Raw genomic sequence first — 19,896 nt, 5'->3', positions numbered from 1 at the left:
ACCCATTATTTAAAACAATTTAACCAGGGGAAGAACCCCTAAACCCCCCCTTAACTGGTGTGGGCTCCCTCGTTACGCTCGGCCATATCACAGACATATTTACGCCCCTCCAGTTATAAAATTCATCAGCCGCCACTGGTTTTGAGGCTGCTTTGCTTAACTAAATTTGAATATTAAAGCAGGTGAATATTTAGCAATGCGCTTCCCCTGTGCATGCATTTTTTAAATATTTATAAATAAATGAGCTTCTTAGGCTGCAGACACCTAACCCAGATTGTTATTCACTAGTGACTAGACAGTCCAAAATAAGTTCAGTCTATATTACAGATAGGTTGAGTGGTATACGCAATACTTAGCTTAAAAATAAATCACCAGTTCACAGGTCACCTTGTATCAAATATTTATTTAACCAGCTGTAAATTTCTTGTGTGTTTACATCAGTGCTAACATTATCCAATTGGGGCACATGCTTATGTTTCTCCCAAACGTGGACTTTCTCAAGGCACAGCAGATTTTTATGAAAATCTTTTTCCAAGTAAGCTTTATCACAACATAGAGAGTATACAATGCTCATGAATAATCATTTGTTATGTGAATTTTATAGATCAACCATTGTTATTCATATAAATCCTTTAATTTTCAGTTTGTCACATTTGCGCACATCATATCGTTGTTCCATCACAATTCAAACTTGTCACACTGCCCTCACCTCGGTCTCATGCTAAATCATCTGAAAGATGTCAACAGGGGATGTGCAAAACAAAGAAAGAGGCTTGCAGGTCCCTGAAAATTGCAAAACAGCATATGTGTGTGTAGGATCAGCCATTTTGTGAAAGCATTTGCTACTGTGTAATCTGGGTCTGGGCTGTAAGAATGCTAATGTAGGAGCTTCTTTCGTCTTCCCTGTACTGTGCACAAACATTCCTTGATTTCTAGCTACTTCTATCATGTAGTAACATCAAGGTTTCATTTGTATATGAGCTGCCAGTGTTATTTTTGAGCAGTCTTCTGAGATGTAATGCCTTAATTGTGCATGCAAATGAGCTCCTATTATGATTCAAATATGACAGATGTGTGCTCTTCTCATCTGTCCCATTTAAGTCATGTTAAAAACAAAAACTACCAAAGGCTATAATCTAGGCTTTTGTTTAGGTAATAAATAGGGATTTGTGAGGCCCTGATTTCATACCATTGGGTACTTGCACCATTTTCCAGCTGTTGCCATTTTATGGCTAGGTCCATTGTGGCAGTGCTTGCGAAATGTCTATTCTTTAATTTATAGCTACTGCTCTCGTGTAGTAACATCAAAGTGTGGTTTGTATAGGACCGACCAGTGACAGTAAGGTCATTTTCTTTATTTTCAGATTAGCAAATAATCCATAAAAGATGCGACATACACAACCATTAGACACAATCAATTAAAATTCAGACATAAGATCATAATTCATTCATTACAGTATTAATTACATACCTCAATTGCATTCTATCAAAAATAAATAAAAAGAATGATAAAACTTGCTACGATTATTGCATGGCTATTTTCCCTACTCTGAAAGATTAAAATTTTAGTTCATTTGTGAGATTACATATATGATTTAATTTTAACATAATTTCCGATCATGAAATTGTTACAATGTTTCCCTTTACAGTCATAGAAATGTTTAAAATCGCCTCACCTGGTTCCATCATTACTTTCTGCACTTGTGCCTGAGCTTCGGCACCTTTCTCGTATTTGCCAGATTATTCTTACATATAGAGATACATTCCAGGCTATGGCTGGCAAGGATGCCTCCAGTAGGTAATACAGTGCAGGTCTATACTGAGAAAATCCTCTTCCTGTGAACAGCGGTAACAAATACTTTTTCCTTGGAACACTACAGGCTGGACAATGAAAATTAAGAATGCTATATCTTCAAACCCAGCATGACACATAGGACATTTAGCTTCCAAGGCCCAAACCCGATCGCCGGCTTTGAACCTCACCCAAATCGAGAGACCCAAAAGCGCACCCTTGCAATGGGTGCTCTTTGGTACTTCCATTTTGTCCAAACAAGATATTCCTTTGTTATATTCTCATCCATTCTCTATTTGTGGGTTTCATTAGCTCTTCCATCTCTCTGGTGTTGTTTACCCACTCTATTAGTCTCTTTGTGAGGAGGCGATATTAGTAACGGTTCCTTAAGTATACTACTGGCATTCACTCTCCCCAGCATTTTATTTACATTTTCTAGCCAATCTATTTTGCTAGCACCCCTTTTCCCCAGTTAGTGCTTTAGTAGTTTCTGTGTGAGCCTCGCCTTTTGATTAGACCATATACGCAGCCATAGCCTACAGGACCCCAGGACCAACTGGTCCTCTAAAAAGGGCCAGCCCAGCTCTCTACGGGAGGCAAAATTTGGCACAGGCATAGGTAAGCACAGCAGTGATTTCACAAACCTATTTTCCTCTTTTTGTGACATACACAGATTTCCATACCCTCAAATTGTGTTGCCATATTTAATTGCCCCTATAATGCAGGAATTATAGACTTTTTCCACAATAGAAAGCGGCTGTTGCGTATGTTGCTTCATAAATCTATAGATACAGCCAATTGATTCTTTCATCACAGAGACCTGCTTCTGTTCATGAGACTGCCCAGTGAACTTCTCGTTGAAACGTACCCCAAGATAGTCAAATTGGGTCATTCTTGGAATAACCAGTCCATCACACCATATTATTGGGAACTTGCATGCTCTTTTCTTCCCTAAACACACCATTACTACTGATTTGGTCTTGTTATCATGCAGGTCCAGATTTTTCATATAGGTGGAGAATTTATTAACCAAGATCTGAAGTGCTCTAGGAGTCTGTGCAATGAGACTCTATCATCCACATAAATTAGCACTGGGCTAACATGTTGCCCATTCCTTGTACATCGGTTTTACACTCCAATAGAAACTCTAGCAGTTTATTGATATACTGGGAGAATAGCAGGAGTGCCAAAACACACCCCTGTATTATGCCCGATTCTATGGTCGAACCAAGCTGTACAATGGCCCTCACTACCAGAACGGATGCATGCCTCATTAATCTTGTGTAGGGCTTCCAGGGTGTCCAATAAGACAGCTGGGCAATCATAGTGTGATGTCGTCACATGACTCCCTAGTCACGTGGGAAAGAACACGGGGCAGCAGGAAGGGGAGGGACGGGATATGACGTGGGGTTAAGCACTTCTGGGTATCGTGTGGAGAATAAAGGATGTGTTGAATGAAGGCTCCGCGTCTGTGCCTTATTTCAGAGTGTGACGCCTTGCACATCTCGACACTGGCGACGAGGGAACTCACGCAGCAAACACACGGCAGCTTACGGCGCACGGCGGGTGGGAGTGAATATACTCCCCGCCAGCTGAGACTCTCCCCAGGAGTCCGAGCGAGGTCTCGCAAGCATCTGTCAACGGCGACAGGTAGATCAGCGGGTGGAGCGCGGCGGCTCCCTGCAATTGTCACGTGTGTTGCGCAAGTGGAGCGCATCGGCTCCTTGCGACCGCTCCAGAGTGGCAAATTCATCCGTGAGTGAAGCGCGTCAGCTCCTCACACAGAAGCGCGTGAGTGGAGCGGGTCGGCTCCTCACAGCGTTTCCCTCACCAACAACGTGCAGGAATTTCGCGGGTGGAGCGCATCGGCTCCCCGCGACGTCTCCCTTCCGTGGAAGGGATTTGGCCCGTGAGTGGAGCGCATCGGCTCCTCGCGCTGAAGCATGTGAGTGGAGCGTGTCGGCTCCTCACAGCGTTTTCCCGCCAAAAGGCAGTGACATCAGTGGGTGGAGCGCATCGGCTCCCCACGCTCACACACGTACGATCGAATCAAGCACACGCAAGTGGAGCACATCGGCTCCCTGTACAAACACCTTCACGTCACACGGAACATCCACCATCTTCAGATTTTCAAGTGTAACGTAGTAATCTGTCATCCACTACACTTAGTGAGTGCGCAGTTATACATTGTCTGTCATGCTTGATGACTCGTCTGAGGAATCACTAACAGTACAAGTAACTCCCGCCAAAACAACACGCACAAGCATGACGGACGGCCTGATAACACAGTTACCCCCCAATTTTGACCTGAGCGACACCAGCACACTGGGACCAAGGTGGAAAAAGTGGGTGAGGGATTTCGAAGTATGTCTCAAGGCGGTAGGGCCTTTGGAGGATGACAGGAAGCACAGCTTGCTCACCCATGCCATAGGATCAAATGTGAGAGACATTCTAGATGAAATTCCTGAAGATGACAGACACCTACACCAAATTAAAGACAACCCTAACAAATTACTTCACGCCACACACAAACGTGGACTATGAGCGTCACATTTTTCACACCACTAAACAACTAAAAGGTGAAACAATGGATGCATTTGTGATGAGATTAAGAATAAAGATGAAACACTGCGATTTTAACAACTACTCAAATGAGGAAGCCCTTCGCTCACAGATAATTGTAGGGTGTGAAAGCAGTGATTTCAGAAAACGACTTCTACAAAAGCCTCGAAATCTGGAAGAGATTCTACGCCTGGCTCGATCCGAGGCGGCGCTAACAGCACAGGTGGAAGGTCTTGATGGCATCACCATCATTCATGGGAAGCATGAAAATTTATACAAACTTGAAAGCACCACCAAAGGAAACACAGATCCATTTTGTTATCGCTGTGGACATGAATATCCTCATGAAGGCACCTGCCCTGCCATGGGTAAAATTTGTTCTGCCTGCGGGGGAGAAAATCATTACAAGGCTGTGTGTTTCATCTATCGCAGCAAAGTGCGAGGAAGTGGAAGAAATAGACGCTCCACACCAGAAAGAGAATTGAGGCGTATGAGTCCCAATCGTGAGTCACACTACCAGAATGACGCAACACGCCGCCGACAACGAGAAGAACCGTCAGATAGAAGACAATCAAAGACCACACATGAATGGCGTGACAACAAATCTTCATCCTCCGGACGGAGAAGACGTCCCCGGAGATATGTCAGGTGTCTGGTAGAACAATCACATTCTGACAGCATCTCTAGCACCTCCTCAGAGGACAAACCCAAGAAGGAATCAAATCCACGTAGAGGAGAACCACGGACAAAAGGCTACCTATATGCACTTGGAAACCCCATGGCAAAAGAAAATAGCCCTACTCTCATCATCAATGTCAACCAAGTGGCTGCCGAATTTCTGGTGGACACAGGAGCCACGGTAAACGTGGTGAGTGAGGAAGTGTACAACAACATGCCAAATGCACCACGTTTGCAACCAGCTAGAGCACTCATTTTTCCATATGGCTCCAAGACGCCGCTACCGTGTAAAGGTTTCTTCACGGCATCATGTCGATACAAAGATCACGTGAAGGAAATACCCATGCATGTTCTTGAAGCTGCCACTGACAGTGGATGCATTCTCAGCTACAAATCTGCGGTCGACATGGGTCTAATTCATGTTCTATATAGACTCATGATGCACAAGCACCTGGACCCCACCGCCAACATTGACAAGATTTTCCCTGCACTGTTCAGAGGACTCGGAAAATTGAAGGACAGACAAATTGAACTACATATAGACAACAACATTCCTCCGGTAGCGCAACACTACCGCGGTATTCCCATTAATATACAAAAACAAGTGGAAACTGAACTAATGAAACTCTTAGAAGCGGACATAATTGAACCTGCTGAAGGCCCCACTCCTTGGGTATCCCCCATTGTACCAGTCCCGAAAAGAGACTCCGCTGACATTCGCATTTGCGTGGACATGCGAAGACCTAATGAAGCAATCTTGAGAGAACGTCACCAATCTCCTGGGATAACGGACATGGTGCATCTGCTCAATGGAGCCACAGTGTTTTCAAAACTGGACCTCAATAAGGTGTAGCATCAATTAGAACTTCACAAAAGGTCCAGATACATCACCACTTTTGCTACTCACCTGGGCCTCTACAGATACAAGCGGCTCAGTTTTGGAGTTTCTTCAGCGGCAGAAATATTTCAGTCGGAAATTCATAACATAATAAAACACGTACCAAATTGCTTAAACTATAGTGATGACATCTTAGTATTTGGACAAAATCAAGAACAGCACGATGACACCCTTATGCGTGTGTGCATGGCACTGGAGGAAGCACACCTCACCCTGAACAAGGACAAATGTGAATTTAGAAAACCAACCCTGCAATTTTTCGGCCACATCTTCTCCAAAAATGGAATGACACCGGATCCTGAGAAGGTCAGCGCACTCACAAGCACGACACCACCAACCTCCGTCACCGATCTGCAATCGTTTCTAGGTCTAGCAAGTTATTGCACGAGATACATTAAGGATTTTGCATCCGTCAGTGCACCCTTGAGAGCCCTCACCAAACTTAACGCCGATTTCCGATGGACGGATGAATGCCAACAAGCGTTCCAAATCATCAAAGATCGCATCGCAGATGCCAAAAATATGGCATACTTTGACCCACAGAAGCACACAGAATTAATAGTGGATACTAGTCCAGTTGGCCTAGGAGCCATTCTGACTCAACTTGATCACAAAAATGGCCAGGCCATACACATAGTATCCTATGCCAGTCGCAGCCTCTCAAAAACTGAACAAGCATATTCACAAGCGGAGAGGGAAGGTTTGGCGGTCGTGTGGGCATGCGAGCACTTTCATCTTTTCCTGTATGGGAAACCTTTCACTATAGTCACAGACCACCAGGCACTATTATTCATCTATGGAAATGCTCAAGCCAAGATGCCTCCCAGAATAGCTCGATGGGCCTTAAGGCTACAAGACTATCAATTCAACATCATTCATCGACCAGGGAAAGAACAAAATCCAGCAGACTTCCTTTCGCGTCATCCCAGTCAAGATTGCAACTCCGATCCATCCACTGCAGATCAATACATCATGTATGTGGTCCAAGAAAGTACACCACAAGGTTTGGACATGGAACAAATAGCCAGAGAAACCAACTCGGACCCTGCAATGCAGGTCATTATGAGATGTCTTGAGACAGGGCACTGGAAACAGGCAAAGCAACTCAAAGAAGGTGCAGAAGAAGAAACCAAGCAAGACATCACCTGTCTGCTCACAGTAAGGGAAGAGCTTGCGGAAACAGAAGGACTCTTACTAAAAGGGACAAAACTAGTGATTCCTCGGTCATTAAGAAAAAAGGTCCTTGAGCTTGCACATGAAGGACACCAGGGAATAATCTCCACAAAAAGGATGTTGCGACAAAGGGTATGGTTCCCCCAAATGGACACACAAGTGGAAGAACTGCTCAAAAACTGTCCCACGTGTGTGGTTCTTAACCCTCAAACTAGACCTGAACCGCTCAGAATGACTGAATTGCCAAACAGAACCTGGGAAGAAATTGCCATCGATCACTATGGTCCTCTGGAAGGGGGTGAATATGTCTTTGTGGCCATCGATGAATATTCGAGATTCCCAGATGCACAAATTGTACCGTCAACAGCAGCATATCACACCATCCCTGCATTGGACAGAATGTTTGCCATATACGGAATTCCAAAAGTAGTGAAATCAGATAATGGACCCCCATTCACCGGACAAGATTTCAAAACCTTCGCAGAATACATGGGTTTCCATCACAGAAAAGTAACACCGTTGTGGCCTCAAGCGAACGGCACAGTTGAACGATTCATGGGAAGTATTAAACGCACCACGCAGATAGCTCGCCTGACTGGAGAACCACTGCAAAAATTACTGTGTAAGCTAATGAGAGACTACCGCAATACCCCACACAGTACCACTGGCAAGTCACCGTCAGAAGTCATGTTTGGTAGAAATGTGCGAACTAGACTACCGCACATAGAACTGGAGGAAGAACGGTACAAAGGTGACGCTGAAATGAGACAACAAGACGCGTCTCAAGAACCCCTCACCATCACACAGAGGAAAGGCTCTCTCATCACGGCTGAAGGAACAACGCATACGGTGACAAGAAACAGCTCTCACTTCAAGAAAATGCCAGGGATCATACCCCTAGTCGAACATCACATGCCAAGGGACACTCTGGTGCGGGATGCACCCTATGAAGGAGACCAAGAAGATTCCGACACTGATGAGCCCCGTTGGCTACCTCAGGAATCGAGCGAAAGAAATAACTGGAGACCTCAGAGATCTCGACGACGACCACTGCGTCTCATTGAGGAGATGCCCTGATAACGAACTTAATGTTTAGTATCGGGGGGGTGTGATGTCGTCACATGACTCCCTAGTCACGTGGGAAAGAACACGGGGCAGCAGGAAGGGGAGGGACGGGATATGACGTGGTGTTAAGCACTTCTGGGTATCGTGTGGAGAATAAAGGATGTGTTGAATGAAGGCTCCGCGTCTGTGCCTTATTTCAGAGTGTGACGCCTTGCACATCTCGACACTAGGACCTGAGAACCTCCCACAATTTTTTCCGATTTACTTTCTCAAAGATGGTGATCATGTCCATAAACGGCAGGTATATTGGTTCTTGTTTTATATGCAAAGAATGGGCAATTATCATATACAAATTTCAGCACCGTTCCATTGTCCCTAGTTTGACCCGAAAGCCCAGTTGGATTGCGGATAGAATTTTGTTAGTTGTGACCCACTCTTCTAATTTATAGAGTAGGCACTTCCCAAACATTGTAAAACTAATATTCAGGAGATATATAGGCCGATATGATTGTGGCATTTTTCTACAAACTTTTTTGTAGATTGGGACAATTATAGCTCTTCGCCATTCGCTTGATTCAATTTCGTACTCATTATTGCATTAAACAGTATTGTTAAAACAGGTCCCCATAATTCGGCATTATCTTGGTAAAACTCAACCGGTATGCCAACACTACCAGGGGCACGCCTTCTTTTGGCAAATTGAACTGCTTTTGTCACCTCTGTAAGTGATAAAAAATGTTCACCCCTAGCATTATCCACACTTCTCTGATTTACCAACAGGGCATTTATCACATTATTATACCATCCCTCTGCTTATAGACCTTAATTCAATACCACATACCAAACCTGTTAATTGCACACTATATGCAGGGGAACCATTAACTTCTTTCCAAAAGCTACGAGAGTCATTATTTTTACTTGCCATTTCTAGCCTATCCCATGCTTGATTGTCCAGCTCTATCTTACATTTTATAATCTGGTCGTTATACTTTGCGCTTGCCTGGACAATCTCCTTCTTAGAGGACTGTGGATTTTTGAGTAGGCTTAGTAGGTTCGCCTTAGCCAATTTACAATATTTTTCAAGCCATCCCACCTTCGGGCCCTTTTTCACTTTTGACATGCATCTCCCCATGCATCCCTCTTCAATGTTCCCCATGAAGTGCATACATGTTTGTACAATTGCCACAGGGTTAGTATCTGGGTACAGCAATGTCTCAATAAGGGCCATATTAGTTGTCACCATTTATTTCTCCAGAATATATTTTGTCAAGTTATTCCATGTCAATCTTTTAATGCTAGTGCCTTCACAGGCAATTTCTGTGATGTAATCAAATTGATTTCCTCTCCACCTAGTACCCAGCCATTTTAAGACTAGCTCTAGAGCATAATGGTCACTATATAGATCATCCCTTATTCAAAAGTCCTTCACCAGTCCTCCATACATTGCAAGATGCCAGGAAATAATCTATGGTCGACCTGACTCTCGTGCTTCTAAAGGTGATCGCACCAGGGATACACCCATAAATCTATCATTAGTTGATCCATATACCAGTGCCAAAATCGAAGCCCTGCACCACACATCCTCTTGTCCATCATATGAGGCGGAGGGACACCCAATACCCCATCTCAGAATCAAGGGGGTGCTCTAGTTAGAGGGCGTGGCTTAAGTACGGGTGGGTGAGATCCAGTCACCCATACTTAGGCTACGTCCCCTAACTAGAGCAACCCCTTGATTCTGAGTCCCACTTCAAGAACTAATTAAGGCAGTGCTTCGGAAAAGTCTATTGCTTGATTCCTAGTTACGACCATCACGTAGTAACTTCAAAGTGTGCAAGAGTTATTTTTAAGCATCCTTCTGAGATGTAAATAGTTTTTGGAAAATACTGTATGATGATTATTTGTCTGTAATGTCCGTGATAGAAGACCATACATTGATTGGTGCACTAGTACTCTGCCAGGCTTTAACTGGCCAAATTGTCATAAGAGCCTACTTCCCATCAAATGCGTCTATATTCAAGTTAGTTTACAAATGGTTATTGATCCTTCCCAAACCCTCAGTGCTGGATAAAGTGGCTCAGTAAACCTGGAGTGAAATGTATGCAAGTGTGTCATGCCACATGTCGCGTTATAGAAAGAGAGGATCCCAGCCTCATAGTCCAAGAAAACTCCTATTTTTTCCGGGTCCTCCTCAGTTTGTATTGGCGTTCGGTCACCTTTGTGAAATGCCCAGTATTCATAATCAAATCTCTTGATGCACCAAGATGCTCTGTTCCACCCCAGCCGGCTTGCTTCAGAATCTCCTTTCCGCTGAATGGAGGGATATGTGGCCCCAATCCACCATCCTTGCCCAGCATTAACCAAATCCACCTCCCAGTAATGACTCCCTGAAAAGTAGGCATCCCTGCTCATTACTTGCCACAGTTTATCAAATCTCAAAGGGTGGCTGGAAAACAGTGTGCTCATCCAAGCATTGAATACTGTAAAACGGTCCTCTGATAACCTCAGCCTGGGATGCACGGTCACTGGATCCAGAGACGGAGATCTTGCATCTGACGCAAACACAAGAAAAAACATGACATTAACAACACACAAAGGACTCTTAGAAGGAACATTATGGCAAGCCAACATCAAGTGAAACAGGTTGAAAGCATGCTTAATTGTGGCACGCCACTTTAGATTCATGTATTAGGCAAACGAGACAGAATATATTTAAGACACCTCATTATAATCTCCCTTTCCAATGCAAAGCTCACATTATTATTGACAGCAGCATTGCACTTCAATGTAGCAAGTGGCTGTGCTGAGCTGGCATTCTGAAAGCATGAGGACTTCTGAAGTGGCGCTTTTACTGTGGGTGACTGCTTAGCAGTGAGAGAATGGATTTATATAATGTATCAGTTTGTTTGACATCCACTAGCGAGGAGAAGACTGCTCCTGTGACACCAAGAAATCTGGAGGTTGAGGACTCTTGGAATGAAAAACTTTCCACCTTCTTCCTCAAAATATGGTTTGGGACGGTGCTCTCTGACGATGTTCCCTGCCTGACCCATAAGGTGTGTGTTTGGGCAGCCAAGGGAGTTGGTTGATGCTGGAGCCGGGGCAGTGTGTGGAGGATAGCATGGCTACATAGTCCACACCATGAGCAGGGCCTGGCTGTGGAAGCCTGCAAAAAGTAAGTGACCCGGAAGTCTCTGCTAGAGTCGGAAAGAGGAACCCATAGCAAGGGATCATTTCCCCTCCACATACACACTTATCATTAGAGAAATACCAAGCATTTTTTCATCGGTCGAGAGAGAGAGGCTGCTTATGTCCGTGAGTGGTCCGCTCCATGCACACACTAGCAATTATGCAAACCAACTCACTGCAAATGGTCTATGAGGCCCAACCACTCCCCACAGAGAGATAGCAAACAGTTTCTGTTTCTTCGGGAGACCAGCAAAGAGGCAGGTCCACAACCCTTTAAAAAGGATGAGGTTTCACTGCAGAATGTGGCTGTTTGGAGATGGATCTGGGAGTTCAAAAGTGGTTAGAGAAAGGATCAAGAGCAGTATACTGGACAGTGACGCAAGATAGCAAGGGGCTTTGTGGAAAGGAGTAGGAGTGGATAGGAGAAGGAGCCAAACAACAGTAGGAGATGGGAGAATGATGACAGGAGGGAAAAGGAGAAGTTTATCAACAGGAGGATTGGCAATACTAGGAGGGGAAAGGAGGAAACATCTCAGAGTAAGAGAAGGAAGGGGGAGAAATCAGGAGAGGTCAGAGAACATGGTGTGTGTGGCCCACAGAAAACAAGTGCATAGAGTGAAAGTCAGGAGGAGGAGGCAAAATCCAAGTCATGGGTGGATGAGGGGTGGGGAAGGTGCAGGAGTAGTTAGAATAGAGACAGGGAATAGGGGAGGTTCCCTTAAGAAGGAGCATGTGGCCATGCTTCAAAGAAGAGGGTCAACTCGCTTTAGAGGGGGCTAGTGCCAAAACATGTGGCAGCTGGTGAATTATTTTTAAGTGGAGGGGTGTAAACATTTCATGTGACCAAATGTAGGGAACTAGCCAAGCGGACATTGGAGTGTGGAGAATTCTTCCTAAGAGAAAACATTTTCGATATTGGCCTAAAATTATTTACAGCACACTGTCTGTGAAAAAGTGGGTAAAAAGCCATACAATTTGAAATCAGTTCTGTTGGGTAACACATGAAACCATCCATTAAATGCCAAGTCACCAACAGTGCACAGCATTATCCAATGCATTCTCATGATGCCTTTGTCCACAAAATATGTCGGTATTCTGCCAGTGTAAAACATTGTCGTGCGGGTTGTGGTCATACATGTCCATGATGACAGTCCCAATATATGCCAGTATTTCCAACTTAACATACTCATGTTTGCTTTACAGATAACTGAAGTAAAGATAATGTCTATGCTGACTCTGACAATATATACCAGTATCCCCATGCAAGAACATACTTCTATTGGCTCTGTCAATGACGTCAGGCCACTGTAAGAAAACATGTCCATAATGGCTGCACAAATTTAGGCAAGTATGACCTCATGAGAACCCTCATGTAATATCTCTATCAAAAACCATACCCATAGTGGCTGCATCATGCAGGCCAGTATGCCCGCATAAATAAATGTATGTTTAATTTGCCCATAATGCCAGTAAAATTGCCATGCTAATGTATCAAAATGCCACCATACCTCAATGCTAGACCACTCATCACATTGGCTTGGACTATAATGAACTACTATAGGGATATCCCGTACATCAATGGTGAACTTGGGGAAAGGCACAATTCATACAAATGGTTGTTCTCATTGGTTAAAATATTTCTTAATTTTTTCCTAATATAGGTAACTATTGATTAATAAACAATTTAATGAAATGATCTTAAGGGTACATAAGAACAATAATTTAAAAGTAATACAGTATGCTAATGCTGGGGAAGAGTCAATCAAGAATAGTTCTGATTTCATGTACAATGAATGAAAAAACACATTACTATTCACATGCTTACCCATACCCTACACACCAATACAGTGGGGCAGAGAGAGAGGTTGACTCTGCATGTGAAAGGTCCACTCTGTGTGTGCAGAGATGCATTTCAAGATGGTGTTTGGGCCAGTTATAGACTTGGTTCACCAGACTACAAACCATCACAAGCAACTATGCAAATAAACGCAATCCACAGGTGCTAGCCAGCCCCAACAATTTTGTAGAACACAATAACACATAGCTGTGAGGAACTACGGTCCTTTAAAAAAATGAGTGTTTAGAGATGAGGGTATTTGGAGGTGTAAGGAGGAAGGAGCTAGGCCAGGAGGTTAGAGGTTGGCGCAGGGGAGTACTGATTGTAAGGCAGTTGAGAATAGGAGAGTAGGAGTATTGAAAAGGAGTAGGAGGAGTGAGAAGGAGGTGAAGATTTGTGGAAGGTTGGAGAAAAAGAGAAAGGATTGAGGAGAAGATTGGAGAGCCTGGAGGAAATAAATAGAAAGAATGGAGAGGAGGAGGCGAACAACAGTAGGAGGTAGGAGAAAGATGTCAGGAGGGGCGAGAAGGAGACATCAATTAACAGGAGGTTGGAGGAGCCACAAGCAGGGGTGATGAGGAAAACAACATCGGTAGAAATTCAGAGGCAAAAGGTTGGGAAAGAGAAAGAAACGTTTCAGAGTAAGAGGAGGAGGGTGGGGAAATACAGGTATGAGGTTAAAGAATGGACTGTGTGTAGCCAGAGGAATTGAGAGAGGCGAGTGAAAATTAGATGTAGAGGGGGAAACCCATGTCCTTGGTTTTGGGGCCTGGTTCTAAATTACTGGAAATCCTATTAACGACATGCACATGCTGAATGGCTACCTGGAGTTCCTAAAAACAAAAAATCTTGAAGAGACGCATGTACTCTTATTCCAATTACTCAACATCACATCGGTATTTGGGAAAGATTTAGCGTACACAAGGTGCTAAGAATTCATTACAAACGGCTACATAATAATGATTGTCATGCTCGTTGCACTTCTGTATTGCTGTATCATTTTAGCACGTTTGGTAAAAACTATTGATTATGTTGTGTACTTTACATGATGATTTCACAATGTCACAATAACAATCTATTGTTTGGTATGTGTCTTGCTGATTGTGAAATAGTGTTTAAAAACAGCACTTCCCCTATAAATGAAGTCACATGTGCACTCTCTTACAAGTTCCGACAAACCAGGCCAACAGAAAGACCAGCAGGGAGCTATGCTGGTGACAAGGGTTGCTGTGAATTTAAGTGCAATCAAAGCTTTTGTCAGCAACATTCAACTCATGAACAACTTTACAAACTCCTTCAGATTCCCAAATTGGTTGCAATAAGATCATAAAGTAGAATACGTAAAAATTGTACAGTGGCTCATTCGAACCTCAAAACAAAGATGATTGCGGAGAATCTGCCTTACCAAATTGGACATACATCCAAGTGCTTCCCTTCAGAGTTGTGTTAACCGAATGCCTGAGACACATCCCACATACATGTTAAAAAGGCTTCCCCCTATACAGACAATGGAAAATCGTATAAGCTGTTTTTACTTTGGTGGGGTGTCCACGAATGTCTCCAGTTAAACTTTCCAGAATCTTTGAAGAGCAAGTGATGCAAGCAACAAATACATTAGGGAAAAAGCACGAGGTGGCAAACCCTCCAGTTCGGTAACGGCCAGTTTATTTATTTAATATAAAATCACCGGTTGGGTCTTTTCGCCAGAACTCTTTTCCAAAATGGCGTTTGTGTCCGTCTCTGTAGCTCCAACCAAGGCCGGGCCCTTTGTTCCACTTTTTGGCGGGCTTCTCCACAGAAGCACTCCAACTGGTGCCACTCTGTCTGGGTTCCACAAAATGTGTGGGTGGGGGAATTGGCACCCTGGACTGCGTTGCCTTAGCAATCCAAGTCGCATTCTGTTCTGATTGGCCCAGTGGTGAGCCGCCCGGCTCACCACTTAGCATGTATGAGTGACAGCTAGACTGTTGAATGGGGGGTTTTCTGCATAAAAGCAGGGCTTTTGGGACGGGAACTTCAGAATTCGCCACAGGACCTAAGAAATCCGAAGAGGGGAGAAGCTGAGCCATCTGCAACGACACCACCGATGGAGCCCTGCTGCAACAACCTCACCACTTTCCCGACGACAAGAGAAGATCTTCTGCTGTAAGAGTCTTCTCCCTTTGAGCTGGTGGAAACAACCAGTTCGCCATTCGCCTTCCAGGACGTCCCTTGGTCGAATCGCCAGTGCCCAGCACCCCGGCGGCCGGATAGCCAAGATTCACCACTGTGACCGCGAATAAAAGGAACGCACCGTTTAACCGAACGAACTCCGCGGCTGGTCTCTTCCCTGGGCAGTGCAACGACTCCAAGTTTCCTCCTCGACGAGATCTTCTCCTTCCCTGGTCGAAACCACGAACTGCACCCGCTGCCAGGAACAACTGCCACCGCTGGAGCTTCCTCGCTTTTAAAGGTACTGTGTTCCACCTGGCCTCCCTTTCCACGGTTTGCTAAAGGTGACCCTTAAATCCTTGGCTTTCCAACTGGGTTGGCCCCCAGATCTTCTAACTTTACCTTTTGCATCAAACCAACCTCTTTTGAACATTTTTGCAAAGACTTTAGTGCATTTTAAACTGTGTGATCTTGGGCACATTCCGCCTTGCTCCATTTAAAGCGGGCCTGGCCTATGAACTTTGGCTCTACAGTAGACTCTGCCTTAACTAACTTGCTGTGGTCTTAGAAATGTGTTGGGAACCGTTTTATTTTCATAACCTGCCTTTTTCTCTCCCTTTAACTTAATTATTGGAGTGCCATCTAAGTTACGCGCTCACATCTGTTTTTACAAATAGTGGTGTTTTGACCTAGACTTGTCTAATAATTATTAAGGGAGGTGTGTATACCTTTCTGATTGTGTTTGAACTTGCTTTGATCTATAGTGCTTAGTGTATTTCCTAAAGTGTGTTTTAAATAAATAATTATATACTTTTGATACCAAGCTCTGGTCAGTGTTTGGTTGCTCTACTGTGTTTTTATCCCTATTGTGTATCCTCGGTATACTGCCCTACTCATCTTGAGAGACGTCTGACTGCTCAGCCAGAGCTACCAGGTAAATCTGGGTGGTGCAGGCTGCTACCAATTGGGTTTACTGCTTACTCCTGTAGTCTTAATCTTCTTGCAGTGTTCCCCAAGGGAACTGCACAGGATTCTGCCTAAAAACCCCTTGCAAAAGCCCACAATTTAAGCAATTTGATTAGTTGCTAGCATGCATCACAGTGCTAATGCTTTACTTTTTTTTGCCCCCAAGGAAATGCATTGCAGGTGGTGTCACAGAGGCCAGATGGGACTGACAAACAATGTATTTTTAAATGGAAAAAGCATCAACACAAAAGTCAATATAATTAATGGAAAGGCCTTTGGGATAACCAAACAAAGTCTACATTCTGGGATGAGTCCTCTCCTTCCAGAGCGGTTGCTGTACCTCGTCCACTAGTTTGATGCCAGATTTTCTGGGCCCGGTACCCATCGCTATCTTGCACCACTAGTCCTCAACAAATTCAAGCCAATGCACCTATGCGGCTACTCCATTAGTTATAAGGGCAACTCAAGTTTGTTTAGAAGTTAGAGTTGAAGCCAGGGGTCTCTGCTACCACTCTCTACAATCCAGAATCCCTCTCAACATTCAAGGTTGCCCACATGGACCTCTTTTTTTCTAGGTTATTGCTACTCTGCTCTGTGCTGCCTCTGTGCTGCCTGCCTGGGTATTGTGCCTCATTCCACCTTCTTGACCTGCCATGGGACTGCCCGGCCTCCTGGTTCTTTCCTGCTATCATTGTCCTTCTCCCCACAACCCTAGGTTCACATACTCCTCCTACTATGCCAGTCTCCTCCTGACTCTCTTAACTCCCTCATGTTCACCACATCTTCTTGATAGAACATTACCTCCAGCTCCTTGCCACCTCCTGCAAATCTTCACCTCCTCCAGCTTCTCACCACCTACTCAGGATCTAACTCTCACCTCTATGCTCTCACAATCTCTTCATGGCTCCTTCCCCAGCTCACCTCCAACAACCTCCACTCCTCCACATTCCTTTTATCATGCTGCAAATACCTCTAACTGCCAGCTACAACTACCACCACCTTTCCAAACTGTCAGACTGAGCTGGTGGACTTATATAGTGATACCCACCTGGGTTGGGCTATGGGTGAAGGTCCATCTGTGGTTTACAAGTGTTGGAGGGCTGGGATTCACTGTTGCTTTCAGCCTTACTTAGGTCCAGTTGAGGCCGATAAGCTAGCCTAAATCTACATCAAGTCTGGTATCCATTTTGGATTTCATGTACGAGTCTGGACTGGCCTGTAAGCACTGCTTACAGAGGTAACAAACATGTGTGCTGTTGCTGTGCATATAGGTACAACCTGGGGCTGTTTTATGTGTGTTAATAACTAATTGTCTGTCCCCCTCAGTGTTTTTGGCTACTTGGCTCATTTGCAGGTTTGCAGACTTTGAAAGCAAGTCAACAGACCCAGGCGGGTCCACGGGCCTCATGGACAGGTCTGTGAAGCTTGTAGATCTCAAGAAAGACATTTTGGTGGATCCGCAAAGCCCTGCATCGTCCAGTCAACTCATTGTGAGTTTTAGTAAAAAGGAGCAGGAATTGGAGGTCCCTCACTAGGGAATAGTGTCAAGCAGTTTGAATATGTCCCCTGATAAGCCACAGAGTCTTTCTGCCCCTGGGCCCGTCATTCACTGGCTTTGGGATGGCCCTATTCCTCTGAGCCTTTCGCCTGGAGGTCAACATAGCCAGGCAGGGGACTTCATCACAGCAATGAAGAAGATTAGCTACATTTCAGTTGTCATTGGAACCAAGAGTCTATTTAACTTTGAATTAACAAGAGTACCACCAGGAGAACCTGCCTGGAGCATGGTGAAGAAGACGCAAAGCACAACTTCCTGATGCAGTCAAAATCAAAGACATATTCAGGATACAACAGAGTGACTTTGTTGACAAAGTCCAATGATGACTCTCTGGCGATTATCTCCTCCCACATGGGCAGGGAATGGCAGACGTTACCTGATCCTGACCCTAGGGGTGGTACTATGAGGAAGGATCGTGTGGGAGGGGACGACCGCCGGGAGAAGGTGATGACTCCATTGGTAGGGACGTGGTATCCCCCTTTTTCTTATGAAGAACACCCTATAAACACCTAAATGACAGATGGCATACTGTAATACTAGACAAAGTAACATTCATACATCACACACACATAACACACACTTAACATCTACTGTTTCTAATGTTTTTCTAAGTAATAGAAAGCCTAGCGATTCTATGGACTCCAACTCCCTTAATGCCTCAAGTAGTGAGACAAGGAAGAAGAAGGAGTTGATGCAGATTGAAAGAAACCGAAAGTTGTTTTTGGTGAATAACGAGTGCGCTGGACATTTAAAAATGGTATCTCCACTCGAGATGCAGGCACAGCCAAAGAAGGAAGCAGTACGGGAAAGCGGGAAAGGACCATGCTGGAGGAGGCAGACACTTTCAGATAGCTGCTCGCAACTACGAGGGTTACATACCGGCATAGCGCGAGACCACAAGAGATGCAGTGGGCACCGTTGGAGGACCATCAGAGTACTGGGAGCAGCAGCTAGGAGCCCGGGAAGGTCTGCAGTGCGAGGGAGGCCGTCCCAGAGAGGAAGCTTCATCGCAGCGACATGCAATGGGTCGGGAACACTACAAGACACCATTTAGTCTGAGCCATTGGGGACCCCAGGGCATACCGACAGGCATATAAGCAAATAAATCAAATAAGAATATTTGAATGCCAACCAAAATAAGGCATATAAGCAAATAAATCAAAAACGAATATTAGAATACCGACCAAATAAAGTACCTGACCAAGTCCCCATGTATGAGATGTCAATGTGGGGAAAGTTGGAACAAGCAGTACCTCAAGCCAATAAAGTAGAAACACAGTGAAGAGATACAACTGTGCTATACTAAAGGACAGTGAATCAGAGAAGTAGTCCTGGTGAAAGGAGCACATCAGGCAGTGAACATTTGGAGGAGAAGATACCTGACAGAGAAGTATATCAGGGGATCTGCAAGACCGCAGAAAGGGATTCCTGGCAGGGGAGTATACCAAGCAATCCACACAAAGTATATGGAAGTATAAGACATTGTGGCAAGTGTGATGAATCCTATGGAGTCCTCACGAAAACCCTACCTAAAGTCTCCTTTCAGGTGGCCAGGGAAAAGCAGGTGCTTCCTGATCCTGACCGTGGGGTGGTTTTAGCCGGTAGTATCATCTTGGTGGAGAAGGGCCCCAGGGAAACAAGAGGACTTCATGGGATGAGACACAGTACTTGTCTACCTCAAGGAAGGGAATATCATTAATGCCAGTACATGTAATGGCATGTTGTCAAAGAGAACAGGTACTCCCTAAAGTTAATTGTAACTGTTTGACTGACTACAATTATAACCGGTAATGTATTAAGGGTAAGAAAAGATCTTGCAAAATGTATAACACTCCCAGAAATAGGAAACCCTATGAGCCCCATGAAAAGCATGCAGAGAGGTCTTTAAAAACTCCCAATCTGAAACTGGAAAAACCTCAATCCTCTGTAAAACCAAACATAACTTTTATCCTTATGATATAACTTTGAGGAATATGGTTAAGGAGAAAAGGGAACTTGGTGGGGAAAATATTGATAAAACTGGTTTTTGT

The 19,896-nt window shown here is 44.5% G+C and overlaps 1 protein-coding gene across 1 annotated transcript in view; it reads right to left on the bottom strand.

Annotated features, from left to right (window-relative positions):
* Window positions 1-383: 383 nt before the first annotated feature.
* Window positions 384-19,896, bottom strand: part of TRIM14 (tripartite motif containing 14) — a 310,180-nt gene continuing 290,667 nt past the window's right edge. Inside the window, exon 6 of the mRNA XM_069630461.1 lies at window positions 384-10,717. Within this exon, the coding sequence (XP_069486562.1) occupies window positions 10,182-10,717 (536 nt within the window). The 3' untranslated portion in view covers window positions 384-10,181. The remainder of the gene's footprint in view (window positions 10,718-19,896) is intronic.

Source organism: Ambystoma mexicanum, chromosome 6q, assembly GCF_040938575.1.
Source record: "Ambystoma mexicanum isolate Mex_15411 chromosome 6q, UKY_AmexF1_1, whole genome shotgun sequence".
Classification (NCBI taxonomy): Eukaryota; Metazoa; Chordata; class Amphibia; order Caudata; family Ambystomatidae; genus Ambystoma; species Ambystoma mexicanum.
The sequence above is the reverse complement of the archived record's forward strand: the minus strand, read 5'-3'. Positions and strand labels throughout refer to the sequence as shown.